The 18,812-nt window shown below is 35.6% G+C and overlaps 1 protein-coding gene across 4 annotated transcripts in view; it reads left to right on the top strand.

Moving 5' to 3' along the window:
* Nucleotides 1-717: 717 nt before the first annotated feature.
* Nucleotides 718-18,812, top strand: part of LOC149529005 (S3 self-incompatibility locus-linked pollen protein) — a 218,960-nt gene continuing 200,865 nt past the window's right edge. For all 4 annotated transcript variants that reach the window (XM_089808971.1, XM_089808972.1, XM_089808973.1 and 1 more), the window contains exon 1: nucleotides 718-1,142. In XM_089808971.1, coding sequence (XP_089665097.1) covers nucleotides 978-1,142 — 165 coding nt within the window. In that variant the 5' untranslated portion in view covers nucleotides 718-977. The remainder of the gene's footprint in view (nucleotides 1,143-18,812) is intronic.

The raw sequence follows: 18,812 nt of genomic DNA on the forward strand, positions 1-18,812 counted from the left end.
TATTAGAATTTCTAAGAGATTTGACAATGACATGAAATTATTAAATATATTAAGTATTTAGACAAATAAACAAAATAGTTGGACATATTAATTGTATTGTAAATTTCTAAGAGATTTCTACAAAATATTCAATATTTTCGTTTGAGTAATTTGACATATTTTTCTTAATGTAGTATTGATATCATTCAAACTCATTGACTCATCTTTCACACTAGATATTTTATGATGAATGTCAACACTCATTACATTTAAACAATGCTTCGAACGCAAATTAATAAATTTAACATTAAAAAAATACAAAGCCGAATACAGCTTGCAATATCATAATTTAACTCGATGGGTACTTACCTTAACCCTTAATTTGAAAGGAACAAACCGTCAAATTTAATCATTCCTTGGGACCGTTTGGGAGCGTCAAAGTTTAAAATCTCTTCAGTTATGCAGATGCTGACGTAACCTCCAAGCTTTTTGCTTAACTCACTGATTAGCAAATGGAAAACGAATGGAAAACGTTTCTTGTGTGGGTTGAATTTTGTGCCCCACCAATACCGAGGAAAAAGGGTATATTCCCTTATTCAGGATTAGAACAGTCCACTCAGAAGGATAATTCCAAATAAAAGAAATTGTGGTCCCCCGAAAAACTGTAAAAGGAAAGGAAGGGAACAAGATAGCCTTTCAATAAACCTATATATATCCGAAATGGCTACTCAGCCTATGATTATGTCCGTAGAGGGATCTGCATTTAAACGAGGGCTAAAGATTGGGTCGGCATGACCTGGGGCTAAACACAATCTGCTTGCTTATGTTTAAAAGTTTTGCAATTTGTTGGGGTCACTAGGGTAAATTGGCTTGCCGGACGGTATCTGGAGGTGCAGGACTTGGCCATAGACAGTTAATTTCAGAGACTGGGAATTGTGAGATGCGTTCGTAAGGGGGCAATCTGTTGAAGGGTTTGGGAGGGTGTTTGCAGGGTTTCAATGGATCCGGAGCAGACGTTTCTGAGGGTTCATGCGCGCTTGTCTGGAATGCTTGCGCAATTGCTAGCGCCCAGATTGAGGAGTTTCCTGGAATACCTTTCGCTTGGTGTTGCCATTGCTTTGTTCTGCCTGCTGGTGGTGATGCACGTGAATTTTGTTGCCCAGGTTAGAATAATTTTGTTTCAAGTTTTACTTGGCGTTCTTTTTGAAGGTTCTGGTTGAATGGAATTTGTAAATTTCTCCTTCTTGGGTGACATCGGATGATTGAATATACTGAAATGCAAATAACTGATGTGCATCTTTTATTGAATTTGTTGAAATGTAAGCAAATTATGTGTACATTTAATTGAATCTGTTGAAATGTAAACAAGTGACGTGTATTTTTGCTGAAATTACTGAAATGTGACAAAACTGATGTCTATCTGAATTTGTTGATGCGAAAAAACTGACCTGTATTTTAGCTTATTTTATTGAAATGTAATCATTGAATGGGATTTTGAATACATTTGTCGAAGCACAAATCGCGTGCAGTTTGATTCAATTTTTGTAAATGCAAAGTTTATTTTCTTGTATAAATTTCGAGGGTGTTCTGAAAGGCCTTCCTGCCCAAGCATACCAAAAAGTATACAAGCTTAATCAAAACAAAAGCAAAAGGTGAAAGCCAATTCCAGCTGGACAGGTGGCAAGCAACTAAACAGAACTAAACTAAAAAAGCTAAGAGAGGCCAAGCCAGATTCATGCAGGGCAAATAACCAAAGAGAGAAAACGTAATGAACTGGAGGCTGGGACACATGAGCAAAACGAAATACTGACCGAAACACCAACATCCCACAACCAGGCACCTTCAGGAGAGATGCAAAACAACCCAGTCACTCTGACTGTTTGTAGGGAGCAAAAACCAGGAATCATTCTTCACTCTCCTGGACTACCCAACACCAACTACCACCATTTGCACTGCATCATCACTACTTCCTGAGAGCTCAGTGCTTCAAACTTGCTTGATATTTGACACCATGGATTATCTAAAAGCTCTTCACTGCCCTTTTCAGCTTACCACATGCCAAGGATGGGGTTGTATGTGTGCTTGTGACCTCCAAGGTGCCTTGATGGCGAGGGACCAAATGACATTAAAGAACTAGATAAATGTCCTCAGCAAAGGAGGTGAGATCTTAAATATAGCCATTTTCAAATTGAAGAGCTTGATGCAGATTTTTCATTGATCAGCAGGGTAAACTCTAGCTGGAGCCTAAAGAGAGAATAGAAAATAAAGAAGAACATCACATGTTTCCTCTTGATAAAATAGAATTCATAAATAGGACAAACCCTGTTTATTTCTGAATTTCAATACAGTAATGCATTCGTTTGTCATGACTTCCCTTGCTTAGTCCCAAAAACTTTGTCTAATCCCACACTTCAACTCTACAAGAAAAAACAACTATCCTAATTAATGAAAAGCTCCTCTATTACCAGCTAAGTCACAAGGTTCGAATTTGAATTCGAGTTCGTCGATTGTTAAATTTGGATGAAATTCAGCAAGGTATAAATTCGAAAAAAAATCAATATTGAACTTATCTCATATAAATTTATTTATATTTAAACATAAATAATATATACACAAAATAGTTAGACATTGCTAAATAATTAAACTAAATAACTCAATTTTTGTTTTTTGGGATCGGTAAACGGCTGAAGCCTTATGTATTATATTAATTAAATAAAAGAAGTACATGTATCTCTGTTCAAACAGGCATTGGTAGGAAAGAACGGAGAAGAAAACCTCCAGTCTTGCCTAGGACCATAGTCCTTTATTATTACATGATTAAAAGGGGCATATCCCAGTATCAAATATGTTACAAGTTTCTTTTGTTTTGTATACAATAGTATTGATAAGATTCATATCTGAACGTAGACGATTATATCAATCTTTGTTAAGGATGACTTTTGCTATCCAGTGAATAGGGAGAGGGTGACTAAGATGATCTGATCTTCATTTCTTGCAACAAAATGTACCACAACAATTCTGGATTATGTGATTACACCTTCCTTACCTACTAAAATGTATAGATACTCATATAAAACGTTAGTTTCATTAGAAAATAATATTATCAGAATTGATATCCCTTTTTTCCTGACTAGTGATCCTTTAGTCGATTTCGAGAATTAATTTACAGTTCCCTTGTTATATTATATGTTTTTAAGGATATATACGCCTACTTAACCACTTTCATGAGATACACCTATGCCTAATTCATATGTCTCTCAGACTGTTGTTATTATTTAATACTCCATCTGATAATTGGTGTCCTTCTCAAGTCAAATTTATTAGAAAGATTACGTTTAATTCTAAGTTTTTGCCAGTTTCTATGATTATGACAGGATTAATCTCTTAACATATAACTGAGCTGTGTTGAGTATCACCTCTATTGCCTTAGACAAAACTACATGACAGAATTAATGTGTCAAATTCTGTTAACATTTTACTTTTGAATTTGCTTCCTTTTTTTTTGTTTTAATTATGATAGGTCCAATTGAGCTTAGATTAAGATACATACCGCTTGATTCTGATTCCAAATGTACCCAAATCATGAGAACCAAATAATTGCAGGTTTAATGCAGGATTTATAATGCTCAACATTAATCAAGGGTTCGTTTAGCTCATGATATGCTTCTCAATTTCCTTTTCCATACTAACTTTAGGAAAGAAATAAAACCAATACAAGGAGAGATAAAAACCGAATGCATCTAAAGAGTATACTATCTTGATTTTTAGAGAATTACATAAGATCCTTTGAGATATTCATATAATCCTTACTATACAATCTTATTTACAAGACAACTAAAACTTTGTAAATAGTCCGAAAAGAAACTGATTCTATAGAGGATGATTTCGAGCTACAACATAGATACTATAATAAACCTAAACAGATTCTGCCTTGAGACAACTTCAGATACCAGAAGCTGGAAACCATAAAGGAAGGCAAAAACAACATATGAGAAAACCCCCAATCCAACAGGGGAGCCCAAAAGAAACCAAGCTGCCTACATCACCCAAAAAACTCTGGCATAGCTTAAAACTAAAGGATCCCAGAAAAAACATTAGGGGATTAGAGGGAACATAAGCTGAGACACTAGAGAATAAAACAAAGATAAGAAGCAGGGTATCAGCAAAAACTGCTCGAGGATCCAATAAAACAAGATTACTTATAAAACCACGATCTGTAACCTAGTCGTCCTCCTTCACACATACCATTATGATTTCCGAAGCTTCCTTAATATTTGTCACTAGACACCCTGGAGGAAGAACATAAGCTGTCTTTTCTTTACTGGAATTGAATAGATTTGGAACGATGAACTCTACTTCATTAAGATTGTCCAAATCCACCCCCCGTTTTTCTGGGTGAAACTCCTTGAGGCATGTTTAATGAGTAGTGGGTTTACAAGAACCCATCTCTCATGAGAATGAATATATCACTTAGCACTCATTGAATCTAGGTGATGCTTATAGAGTTGAAGTACCAAGACTTCTTGAGATGTTACCCATCCTAGTTTTATTCCATCTCAAGCACACTTAATCATAGAATTTCCCCAAGGCTAAGCCTACTTTGCTTGCAACCCCATTGACAAAATCTTTAACAATTGTTGTGTTTAATGAGCCATTCATTACAAAGTCCCTTAAGCTCATTGATTGATAAGTAGGAGATGTTTTCTACAACGAGTAAAATTTTGATATTGTTGTAGGATTCAACTATGTAGTTTTTTGAGTCAAACTCATAGACCCATGTCTCATGAGTAGTGGTTGACAATAACCCATTTGATGCTCACAGTGATGAAGCATTGGTACTTCCTAGGAGGTCAACCATCCCAATACTACTCGAACTCAAGTGCGCTTAACCACAAAGGTTCCTCCAAGGTTAAGCGTACTTTGCTTGTGACCCCATCTGCAAAATCTTCAATAAGTGATGTGCCTTATGAACCATTCATTAGAAAGCTTATTAAGCTCATCGATGAATTGATAAGAAGGAATTTTTTTTCCACAATAGTTCAAATTGTTATATTGTTATCAGGATTCAACTATTTGTTATTTGAGTCAAACTCATTGACCCATGTTTTATGAGTAGTGGTTGACAAGAACCCATTTGATGCTCACAATGATGAAGCATTGGTACTTCCTGGGAGGTCAACCATCCCAATACTACTCGAACTCAAGTGCACTTAACCACAGAGTTTCCTCCAAGGTTAAGCCTACTTTGCTTGTGATCCTATTTGCAAAATCTTCAATAAGTGATGTGCCTTATGAACCATTTGTTAGAAAGCTTCTTAAGCTCATTGATGAATTGATAAGGAGATTTTTTCTACAGCAGTTCAAATTGTGATATTATTATTAGGGTTCAACTGTTTAGTTATTTGAGTCAAACTCATTGACCCATATTTCATGAGTACTGGTTCTCAAAAACCAATCTCTCAAGAGAATGAATGGGACTTTGAGCACTCATTGCACCTAAGTGATGCTCTTATATCCTAGTACTACTCTAACTCAAGTTTGGTAAACCATGGAGTTTCATCCAAGTTAAGCCCACTTTGCTTGCAACCTATTTGCAAAACCCTCAATAAGTGTTTGTGCCTTATGAACCATTCATTAGAAAGCCCCTTAAACTCATTAGTTGATAAGTAGGAGATATTTTTCAGTACAAGTCAGTTTTTTATATTGTTATTAGATTCATTTGTATAGTTTTTTGAGTCAAACTCATTGACATATGCTTCATGAATAATGGTTCAGAAGAGCCTCTCTCTCATGTTAACACTCATTGCAAATGCTCACTGAGGTAAAGCATTAGGACTTCTTAAGGTGTCACCGTTCCTAGTACTACAACTGAAGCGTTCTTAACCATATAGTTTATTCCAAAATTAATCCCACTTTGTTTGCAACCCCATTTACAACACCTTCAACGAGTGTTGCGCCTTATGAACCATTCATTGGAAAGCGTCTTAAGCTTATTAATTGATAAGTAGGATTCATTTTCCATAACAAGTTAAATTGTGATATTGCTATCAAAATTCAACTTTGTAGTTTTTCAAGTCAAACCCATTTTTAAAAAAGATTGAAGAGTTCATATTTATGTCTGAAATGATGATGGAAATGGTTCAGCTGTCAAGAGGTTTATATCAGCAACCAAGTGTTGACAGGCGTAGGTGTGAAAGGAGTACTTTTGATGGGGGTAAACCGTTTGTTGGGGTTGACAATGCTTCTTTAAATATCAGATCTTTTAGGCCCAAGTTCAGACATAGATGATGAACATTTTGATCAAGTCAATGAAATGAACAAGTTGATGAATATAATGCTTTGGGTGATACAGTGATGTGACTTTTATATTGTTTTATGAGCTGAAAACCAAGAGTGGGTGTTGGAGGAGGTATGATCATAGGAAGGATATCTAGCATCATTTCGTAAAAATCATAATCTCCAACTTTGATTTGACAGGTAGTACAACAGCAAGGTCAAGGTTACCGAATTTAGACACCTACTTCTTCTTGAATTCAATGTACAAAGTAGAAGTTGTTAAGCCACTTTACATGTGGAAGGGTCAGCTCATGAATGGTGGTATCATGGCATGATAACTCAAGGACATGACTCCATCACTACTATGGAGGACTTTAGTCAATGAATGACTAAAAGGTTTTATAGGAGGATCTAGAATTTCAGAGATCTAGAGCATTTGAAACAAGATATAGTTGAGGATTAGGTAGAAGAGTTTCAAAAACTTGCTATGATGGTATCCGATGTGACAGAAAAGAGGCTCATAGTGCTCTTCATTAAAGGATTAGTTAAAGCCCTTAAAGGGTTGATCAGGGCTTTCAACTCAAGCACACTACAAGAGGCCACTGCGAAGGTTTTCAATCTAGAAGAGTCAATGCTTGAGTGCTATGGTGATATGACTTTTATATTTTTTTATGAGTTGAAAACCAAGAGTGGGCATAGGAGGAGGTATAATGAAAGGAAGGATATCTAGCATCATCTGGGAAAAGTCATGATCTCCAACTTCAAAAAACAAGTAGTACAACAAGGTCATCGAATTTAGACATCAAGTGAAGAAGCTAAGCTATTAAGCCATGTTTCATGTGGAAGGATAGCTCATGAGTGGTGGTGTCATGGCATGATAATTCAGGGACATGATTCTATTAGTACTATGGAGGATTTCAGTCAATAATTGACAAAAAGTTTTAATAGGAATAATTTGTAATTTCAGAGATCTAGCACATTTGAAACATGAAGGTAAAGTAGAGTATTGTCAAGTACAGTTTCAGTTTCTTACTGTGGTGGTACTAAATGTGATAATGGAAAGGATCATAGTGTTCTTCATTTAAGGAGAATCCTTTAGAGGGTTATTCAAGGCTTTCAACCCGAGCACACTACAAGAGGCTTACTTCAAGGGCTCTCAATCTAGAAGAGTTAGTAGCATGGGCAACTTCAACAGAAAGAGATCGACACCTCCTATGTTGTGCAAGAGGCCTTTTCAATGAATACAATGTTTCCTAAGACATTATTAATCAGACCCAAGCAAATTTATTTTTTGAACCTTGGCAACCAAGCCACAGTTGTTTGGGTAGAGAACAAATACATAGTTTTTGATGAAGATATGGAAAGGCAAAGATGTTGGACCTTAAAAAGTAGTAGAAAATATCGAGCTTAGATGCCAAGGAGGGGTTAACGCTTTGACTTGGAGCTATGTACTAGTGAGGCCACAAATGGGGGACCTTATCCCCAATGGGATTTGAACCTTGATTGCGAGAACGACACAACAACTTAACCATCACACATGCCATTGTTGGTTAGATTTTCTTTGATTGATAAGTTGATATCTGCTTAATTTTATTTTTCATTGGAACAAATTCTAACCTCAAGTTTGAGATAATAGATGAAGACAACTGCATGGTGATTTAAAGGGATGAAATTACATGACAAAATTAGAGCACTACATTGAAAGAGGTAAAATAACACTGGTTTGCAAGTTGAAAAATCTTTCAGTGGTCACATGATGATATTTGTTTCTTAGTGTACGATAAGGAAAATGAAGATTGTGTGAGAGAGAGATGCAGTCCTCCTTTTTATTTTGCACAATCAAAAGGAAGATGACCTAGTAGGTTCAAGTCGAATGTGAGCACTGAGTGAGTGCAATGATCCTTTGTAATAATGATTAGGATGAATTGGATTTGTTGCAAAATAGAAGGCTAAATAAGCAATTATAACAAGTTTTAGGCAACACAGATTAACATAAAATATGTAAGAACTTGTGGTGACTTGAAATAGTAAGCGAAAGATAGTACCTTTCAATTTTGCATTGAATTTTAGGGTATAGATTGCCTTGGGCATTTTGTACGTAAGTATAGATTGCTTGAGTCTTCGTATAGTATACATTGTACTTTTGCCTGAAACTTTTATGGATAGTCTGTTGGATCTTATTCTTTCCGAGCTAAGTCCCATTAGCTTTGACACAAATATTGAGATCACACATATTTATGAAGATTTTTGTTGTAGTTGTTTAACCATCAAGGATGTCTTGACAAATGCATAGATCTTCGAATGCTCCTCATAGTCTTCAATATTGTTATGCTTGATGAACACTTGCTTGGAAGGGAGTTTGCATGTAGATGGTCAAGAGATCTTGCTTGATTGAGAACTCCTTTGCTTGGCATCCATGGAGAGAAGCTTGCTTCAATGGAGCAGATTGCCTTAAAAAATACCTAGGATGCTTGAAACTTTATCTTGAGTGCTTGGTGCAAAATTGTAAGAGAGCACTTGAAATCTTGACCATGGCTACCAAAATGAGGACATGCAGGCCACTTATATACCTCTCAATACATTTTGGGATTCAAAAACCGAAGGAGGCCAACACGAGTTCTAATTCCTCACTAAAACATTGTTTCTGGCCACCCATTTAAATTTGGGCCCAAATCTTGGGGTACATGATGCTTAGGGCATTTTGTACTTGGGTATACATCTCCCAAGGCATTCTACACCCGAGAAAATAAGCTAAACTTTGAATGGGTTGTTGCTAGAAAAAGATGCTAGAAATGGAGATGGGTTCTTGGATTAAGCATAACATGAAATCTTGAGATCGTCGAAATGAGGACTAAGGAAGGATCTAACTACAGGTGTTAACTTTATAGGACGGTATGTTTAGCCCTCACTTTAGTGGGTATGAGACAACCTCATGGTTATGATAAAGTAGATCAACGCATTGAAGAAATCTTGTAAAGGTTAAGGAGATAAAGATACACTAAGCCCTCAAGTGACTTAGGCCTTCATCAAATCCAAAATTAAGATAAAAGAGGCAACAATTTAGAGCGAGAGAGAGATTACCAACTACTCTAGTAAGGTTTTGCCTTACTATGGATCATGCAAAGAAAAGGAACAATTGCAAAAGATGGAATGGATAGTTTAGCAAGCTACAAGATCTTAGTCAACTCATCGAAAAAAAGATAACCAAGTGAAGCATAGTCCACTAGGAAATTTACTAAAAGAGGACGATTCCTTAAGGAAAGCTTTGTCTTTATTAAGGGATCCAAGTTAGCTGATCGGTCCTAAGGAAAGCAGTCTCCGAAGGAATCTAAAAAAGGAGGATAAATCCATGGATCCAGTGAATGATGCATAGGGCATGATAATGTAATGAGAGGATAACTCTAAGGAAAACATTGTATCCAAGGAAATCCACCAAAATAGGATAGTCCAAGGGCATTGTAGCCTAAAAAGACCACCAAAAATGGACAAAGGAGGGTAATTTGACCCTTGCAAATTGCATTTTGCTAGTGTACTATAGCTGAAATGTTTGAAGTAGTTGGAATATTTGCAATAAAGAGGCGATAAATGAAGAACAAGGAAGTAGTTGGAATATTAACATCTTAAGGAAATGAAGAACAAGGATAAAGCACTTTTAACTCCAAGGAGGCATGTCTTAAGTAAAACCTAGTTTAAGCCAAAGAGGTCACAACTTCTAAGAGGTCAAGGAAGGGACGAATGTAAAGAGATTTCATGCATCGAGTGTAAACGGATTCTTGATGAAGGATGATTCTCATTTAGCTCCAAAGTAAGGGATTTGTTTATTTTGAAATATAAGTGCAAACAAGGAAGAAGTGTTAGAAAGTAAAGTGCGCCAAGATAACTGGGGGGGGGGGGGGGGAGGGTGAATCAGTTATGCACTTGAAACAACTCTAAATATCTTTATTAATTTTGAAACATGTATAAAAGTATATGCAACAACCATAGAAAGATAACCATGCACAATAACACCAGATATGTTAACTAGGGGATGCACAATAACACCAGATATGTTAACTAGGGGGACACTTGATCAGAGGGAAAAACTCGGTGGGGATGGTACCCACAAAATGATGTACTAATATAAAAGTTCCTTGTTAGAGAATAGACCTAGTTAAGAGTCAATGAAATACCATCAGTACATATGAGTCCCTTTTAGGAGACTTTGAATCCTTGTTAGGAGATTCCAATTGTATTAAGAGTTGTTCCAACTCTGTTAGGAGTTGAAAGGGAGACCACTGGACCTATTGTCCAAATAGCCTCAATACTGTTCCTTCCGAATAATACAATGTGAAACAACTGTCCAACCAGCAACTTGTCTTGCCAAATACAATTCCTTGTAAGATCATTGTGCCTCAACCGCACAAAACTCTGCTCTGATCTTCACAAAATTTGCATATTAAGTTCGCTCAACCAAACATTACAATGCATATGATCTTACTAATGATTCCAACCAAGGAAACAACCTCTCCTTTACATCAAGTCCTAAAACTAGTTATCGAGTCGGCCTCAAGGCTTTCCCAACTTACAATAATAATATAGGACCATATTAGGATATTACAATACACGTGATAATATAATTTTACACTTTATTCAAGATTACAACCAAACCGTCGGCTCACAGTGTTCATAACTCTTTAGATTATGCCTTCTGAGACAAGGCATCTCTAAGATGTCTTCAAGCTCTGTCTCAGTCCGCTTAAGCTAATTCCATCCATATAAGGATATAGAATCAAAACATCAATACCTGCTTTCTAGAAATGCTGTCTGAAAGCAGCCTTGACTAAAATCTTCATAACTGTGTCTAGTCTTCATGTATCTATATGCACTCTTCACTGTAGCATCTAGACATACTATAGAACATAACCTCAAGTGCACATAAGCTGATCTTCAATCCTCGAATTGCGCCAAATGCTTCTTCCTTTGTAACTCTGTCAGTCTTCACAGAATACCCAATATGTTGACATCGATGACAAACATAGTCATAAATGCAACACACAAGCCCTCACTCATGTCTCCAACAATGCTAATATACTGGACGCCACAGGAATATCATCAACATTCATGCTAACAACCTCCCCCTTTGGCATTGATGGCAATATAGCTGAAAAACATCTAAGTTCCAAGAATACCAAATATACTTCTTCCTCATTTGCCTTTTCTTCCCCATTCATGTTGCTCATGAATGTCATCTGTCATTAGGTAACCAACATGCATAAGGAAGGTGTTAATCTCCGCCATACATCAACATCTTTCATAAATCCTCTTCATTAATCAACAAATCATCTTCATCAATCAATAGTCTCTCTTCCAAATACACATCTTTCCCCAAAGATTCTTCATCTCTCCCTAAACAACATCTTTCCCAAAGAATGTATCAAGTATAATGTTTTTCATGTACATATCTCTCTCCCATTGACATCAATGAAAAAGGTATCATTATGTCAACTTTCCAAGTTCAATTATTTCCAAAACTATTTGTTCCAAGCTCCAGTGTCCATAGACACTATTGAATACCAATACCATGAGTCCTCAATGACTTAGCTCCCCCCCCCCATAGGAGAAGCATCAAGCATCCACTCCAGATAAAGAAATAGTACTCTATTACCAGTTGGATTGATGCAATTTTTGCATCAACTATTCAAAAGAAAGCTGGGACATAACCCCAAGCATACCTCTCAAATACTCAAATGTGTCCTTAGGCAAAGGTTTCGTCAATATATCTACTATCTACTCCGTTGTGCTAACATATTCCAATTCTGCAGTTTTCTTTCTTAAAAAGTGATACTTAATAGATATATGCTTTGTCTTTGAATGTAAAATTGGATTCTTTGACATACTTACAATACTTGTGTTATCACAATGTATGATAGCAGGCTCAGTAAACTCTATCCCAATGTCTTTTAACATTTGCTTCATCCAAATGATCTGATTACAATTGTTTGCTGCTGCTACATACTTTGCTTCTGCTGTGCTTTGTGAAATGCAATCTTGTTTCTTGCTTAGCCAAGAAACCAATCTCCCCTCCTAGAAGAATGCTCCACCACTGGTGCTTTTTCTATCATCCGCACTTCTTTCCCAATCAGCATCAGTGTATGCACATAAAGTGAAATCATGTGATTTGTTATATCATAATCTATAATGAGGTGTGCCTTTCAAATATCTGAAGATTCTTTTTATTGCTGCATAATTTGTCTCTTTAGGATCTACTTGAAACCTTGCCACGATTGCAACTACATTAGTTATATCAGGTCTAGTGTGTGTTAAATAGTGCAATCTGTTAATCATAGATCTATACTTTTTTTGTTCAATAGTAGGGGATTTATCTTTGCTAGATAATTTACATTCAGTTACCATAGGTGTTCCATCAAGTTTACAATTTTCCAATCCAAATCTTTCTAGAAAGTCTTTAAGATACTTTGTTTGTGATATAAAAATGCCATCTCTATTCTGTACAATTTGCAATCCCAAGAAGTATTTCATCTCTCCAGTCATACTCATCTAAAATTCTTTCTTCATCTCCTTTGAAAATGCCTCGCTTCATCATTATCTTTAAAAATAATGTCATCCTCAAATACTACAACAATTAGTAAGCCTTTATCATTCTTTCTTAGATACAAATTACTATCAGCATTGTCTTTCACAAATCTCAAATTATTCAAGTGTTTATCCAATCTTGCATACCATGCTGTAGGTTGTTGTTTCAATCCATATAATGCCTTTTTTAATCTGCAAACCATATTGTTAAAACATGTAGCTTTGGTATGACAATAACTGTGATCGACATATATATATATGTATGTATGTATGTATGTATATGTATATGTATACCATTATGATGCACATACTGTTATATATATATATGCATATATATAATAGCAGTATATAAGACTGCACAGTTGAAACCGATGATCATATATATATTGTCTGAGATTTCATTTTAGACATGGTCGAAACTTATTCTGTTTCCTTTGATTTAAGCTACTATCGATCTATATTATATCGGGCTGCAGTTCATAGTGATTGATAATACATGATTAAGACTTTTGCTAAGTCAATAACAAATCAGGCATGATTAACCAACACCAAACTGGTGTGATGGTGAATGTTCATGTCTCAATTTGGATACATGCCCATTCATCCTCACACCTCTCCATGTGATATGTATACTTGATTCGCTTGGCATAACAAGGCATCAAAATCAATTAATGCGAGCACATCAAAGGATCAATTTACATTTCAAGTTCAAAAACGCTTTATTATCTCTGTTATTTCTGTACTAACATATACAAATTTTGGAGCAAATCTATTCTTTGACATTAGTTTTCATAGCTGCAGTCAAAAGTTGTGCATCAGTCAGCCTCGAATTTGAAATCTGGTAAGAAACTTTACAGATATTATTTGTATCTGTCAAAGGAATACCATCAGGGTGTTCAATGCATACCTCTTCTTATAGTTCTCCATTTAGAAAAGCTGATCTAACATCCATTTGATAAACTTTAAAGTTCTTGTTAGTTGTATATTGCAAACAAATTCTTGCTGCCTCTAGTCTAGCAACAAGTGCAAATGTTTCGTCAAAATCAATTCCTCCTTGCTGTGAATAATCTTTACATACCAATCTTGCTTTGTTTCTCACAACTTCACCTTATTCATTCATCTTGTTTCTAAATACCCATTTAGTTCCAATAACAATTTTATCTTTAGTTCTAGGAACCAATTCCCAAGTCTTGTTCTTTTCAATCTGATCTAATTTTTCTTTCATAGCTTTTATCCAATAATCATCTATACAAGCTTCATCAACATTCTTAGGTTCGACTTCAAAAATTAAACACAATTCTTCATGTACCTTGTCCTTTGTCAGAACTCCTTGTCCTTACTCGCAATGGTCTAATCAGTAGGGTGGCTCTTTGCCACATTTCAGTTAGGTGTCACTTGGTCAATTTTGACTTCTGCTCTAAGTTTTAATATATGTTCTTCTCTCTGTTCTTCTCTTGATTCAGTCTGCAAATTAGTGTTAGTTTCGTAAAATAATTTTTGCTCAACATTCTACCTGTTAATTCTTGAATTGGTTTCCTCATCAGAGTTATAAGCAAGTATCCTTTCTTGAATTCTAAACTTTTCATCAACTCTCACATTAGGTTTTTTCAACAATTGTCTTTGATCTTTGATTAAAACATCTATATGCTTTGCTTTTCAACAAATATCCAAGGAACACTCCATCACTTCTAGAATCAAACTTTCCAATTTCATCATCTCTCTTAATATAGCATTTACTACCAAAATTTATAAATTACTTCACAGTAGGTGCATGTCCAAACCAAAGTTTATAGGGGGTCTTATCAGTGCCTTGTCTGTTCTGCACTCTATTCATAGTATATACTGTTGTATTCACTGCTTCTCTCCAAAAGATATGTGATACATTGTTTTCCAACATTATTTCTCTTGCTGCTTAAGTAATTGATCTTTTTGTCCTTTTTGTTATCACATTCTGCTTAAGTGTCTTAGGGGCTAAAAGTTGTCTCTTTATACCATTGTCTTCAGAAAAATTGTTGAACTCATTTGAAATAAATTCTCCTCTATCAGATCTCAAGCATTTAATCTTCAAACCAGAGTCATTCTCAACTCTACTCTTAAATATCTTGAATTTCTTATAAGCTTCATATTTTTCTCTAAGAAATGCAACCCACATCATTCTAGTGAAATCATCAACAAGAATCATAAGATATTTATCACTATAGAATGCTCTAGTGTTTGTAGGACCACTCAAATTTGTGTGCACAATCTCCAGCTTCATTAAAGTAGTAAACTTCTCGCTTGGAAAAGAACTTTTCTTCTGTTTTGCTATTGCACATTCTATGCACATCAAGTTAGTAGGTTTCATAATCTTAGGCAAGTCTCTAACTGCAAATGTAGTACTAGCCTTCACAATGTTATCAAAGTTTATGACAAAATCTCTTATGCCATAACTATTTGTCATCCACCTTAGCAACTAAACATGTCATTTCAATAGGATTCAACTAAAATACATTACCCCTTGCTCTTGTACTAATACCAATCAATGTGCCATTCTTATCTTTGATAATACAAGTCATCTTTGTGAACTTCAACTGATATCCCTTATCCCTGATATCACATTGTGGGGGAAATAATAACGAATGATTCATTCCCACTTGAACCATCTTTAGAAAGGAGATGTTTCATGACCCCTATGGATAGATACCTACTCTTATCCTTGAGTATTACATTATCTACTCTTTGTAGTCGCTCTCATATTTGTACGTCTATACATACTAGAAGAGTTATTTGCCTTGATGTTTTCCTTTATGTCTGAGGATGTTCTTGCAAGAAAAGAAGGCTGGTACACATGCTACTGAAATTGTGCTAACTCAATGTTAAGACAATAGCCTCAAAGAAGCTGATGATCAAGATGGATAAAGTGAGGCTCTTGAAGCAAATGTCCTTGATGATTGAGATTATGAGTATCCTTCTATATTAAGAGGGAGTTTGGTATTTTTTCAAAGGCAACGCACGAGCTCAAAAGATTGATACTTAGAGGGAGTCTAAAAATACATGTGTGTGACCTTGATGGGCTTACCATTGTGTACATCATGAGAAAATAATGATTTATCACCAGAAAGTCGGAAGATTGATATCAGATTCAAAGGGAGTCTGATAGGCATCCTTGGGCGAAGAGAGCTTCTAAGGGAGTAACTAGAGGACCTAACTTTCCAAGTTTGTTGTTTAGAGGGAAAATTTTGAGGTGTGATCCCTTGTGAATGATATTTTCTCTACGAGGGAGAAGTTCTAAGTGAAATTCCTTGTAATGCATTCTACTTTGTGAGAGAGAAGTTGAGGTGAAAGGCCTTGTTCCACTCTCTAACTTGGTTTATGGTGGTTACTATATTGCATATGTGGATTATGTCATGAAAGGTGACAATCTTCCACTGATATATATATATATATATATATATATATATATATATATATATATATATATATATATATATATATATATATCATGATACTGTGGTGGTTGTGTTGTATTCTTGATCCATCGTCATGATAGACTACATTAACTTGATGTCTCAGACTGTGCCAGGAGTCATGACAATAAGTAAGTCATGATAGTCCTAGATTGAGCTAGAAATCATGAGATCAAGACCGATTATCTGATCGACTTTGTTCGTGTCTCGGAATGTGCCGAAAATTGGATAGTATATATTCTTAAAGGGATATAATTGTGTATACGCATTTTTGATGCAAACTCAAATATGAGATTATTGAGACTAAGGAATTGATCATATCCTCCCTCACTAAGAGGGAGTGTTAAAGTAATAGCTTCGGTTGGATCTGATATCAATGTATGGAACATACGTATACATATGTATATGTATATACATGCATATGTAAATACATATACATATATATATGTATATATTTGATTTACTTCATGTACTGATATCTCATGCTATTCAATACTTTATGATCATGCCCTATTCATACTGTATATATTAATACATATACTATGATAGTTCCTCTCACGTATCAAGCATCGATTGATGATACTAATGATACTATATTTGTTGTTCTGTTATCTAATAGACTACATTCAATTGTTTCGGAGTGCTGGAGATCAGATAACACACATGCTTCTAAGATATAAAATATTCTTTTGGGAGGCATCAAGGATTTGATGCCAGTGCACATACAAAAAGAATATAAGTATGATGAATATCATATCATTGATAATTCTTGTTGAATCATACTTCGGATTATATTGAAAGATAACATCAAAGTTCATGGATATACGTTGATATGCCATTCAAGGAGATATCATATGTTTGACAGCATAATGTGTTTTGTAACAATCCTCCCTAGCTAAGAGGGAGTGTTGAGTTTGTAGCTTCAGTCGGATTGATTCGATCATGAGATACATTGTTGATGGTAGATCATCATTTAGACAAATATTCACACACACACACACACACACACATATTTTTAATAATATATTAACAAAAATATAAATAAACATAAATAACCATATATATATATTTATGTTTATTTATATTTTTGTTAATATATTATTAGAAATTGTCTCCTCTCATATTTATAAGTCTTCAAATCTGTATTTGGAACACACCAATAACAATGGCAGTGTTGTTACATTTGCAGAAAATGATCCATGTTACTCAACATAGGAAACATATTCTGCACCTTTTCCTTTGAACTTTGAGCCAATAGATTGTCTTGGGAACTGTTACATTCTATTTAAGTGACCTTGCAATAGCAAAGTCAAATTCTAATGGAATTTGGTTACTTGGGTCTAAAATAGGAAAAGCCTGTGAAAATCTTGGCCAATCAAGAACTTGAAAATACTAATACAAATATGGAGCAAAAAAATATTATTGCTACTTTTTAGCAAATAAAGTGCATATAAATAGAAACTAACTTCAAAGTTCAATCATAAACATATATAAAAAATTGATATTGCTATTTACTCCCAAATTATCAATTTATGGGGTACCAGTACCCATTACAACAAAAGTCTTAGAGTTCATGAGAAGAACCTCCTTATAGCAATATCGTGAGAATGCTCGAAATAACAGAATACAAAGTGATAGCAGAACTCAGAATAAATCTACTGATCGCAGGCCACTTCGAGGGGGTAACCTCCTTTGAGCAAGCTCAATACAATAAATTCGTCCGTACCCATCAAGGGCCTCAACCTATTCTTATATACTGGGTACGATCTAGAAAAGTAATACTACCTATGCATGTGGGATAATAAAATAAACTCACGGGACGACTTACAAAGCATATGCGTCCAACAACTCTACTCTAACAAAATAAACAGAAGGAACACACAGGTTCCTAACATCCCCTCTCCCTTAGAAAAAAGCTTTGTCCTCAAAGCTTAAGGTGTGGAAATTGTTGTTGAATCTGAAGAAGGGGTTCCCAGGTAGCATCCTCTGGTTGCATGCCATGCCACTGAATCAAGACCTCAGAGATGGAGCGAGAGCGAAGCTGGCGAGTGCGCTGGTCAATGATTGCCACCGGCTCCAGGATAATGGATCCTTCCGTATCCATTTCAGGGAGAGTAGTTTGTGCTTTGACAGTGGTACCCAGAACTTTCTTTAGACAAGAAACATGAAAAACTGGATGAATGCGGGAAGAAGGAGGAAGTTCCAGTTTATAAGCAACTGAACCAATCTTCTGCAGAACCTGATAAGGCCCATAAAATTTTGGGGCCAGCTTATGACGCCCTTTCAGCTTTAGGGAGGATTGTTTGTATGGCTGTAGACGAAGAAAAACCATATCCCCAACTTGAAATGAGCGCTCAGAACGGTGTTGATCTGCTTGCTGTTTCATCCGATTACGGGCCATGTGAAGATTATCCTGTAAGGTACGAAGAATCTGATCCCTGCTGCGGAGAACTATGTCAACTGCCTGGACTGGTGAGCTGTTGGGAGTGTAGGGAAGGAGCACTGGAGGTGCCTGACCATAGACTGCTTCATATGGAG

The sequence above is a fragment of the Cupressus sempervirens genome, chromosome 11 (assembly GCF_028749045.1).
Source record: "Cupressus sempervirens isolate cs-2001-9-10 chromosome 11, ASM2874904v1, whole genome shotgun sequence".
In the NCBI taxonomy this organism is placed as follows: domain Eukaryota; kingdom Viridiplantae; phylum Streptophyta; class Pinopsida; order Cupressales; family Cupressaceae; genus Cupressus; species Cupressus sempervirens.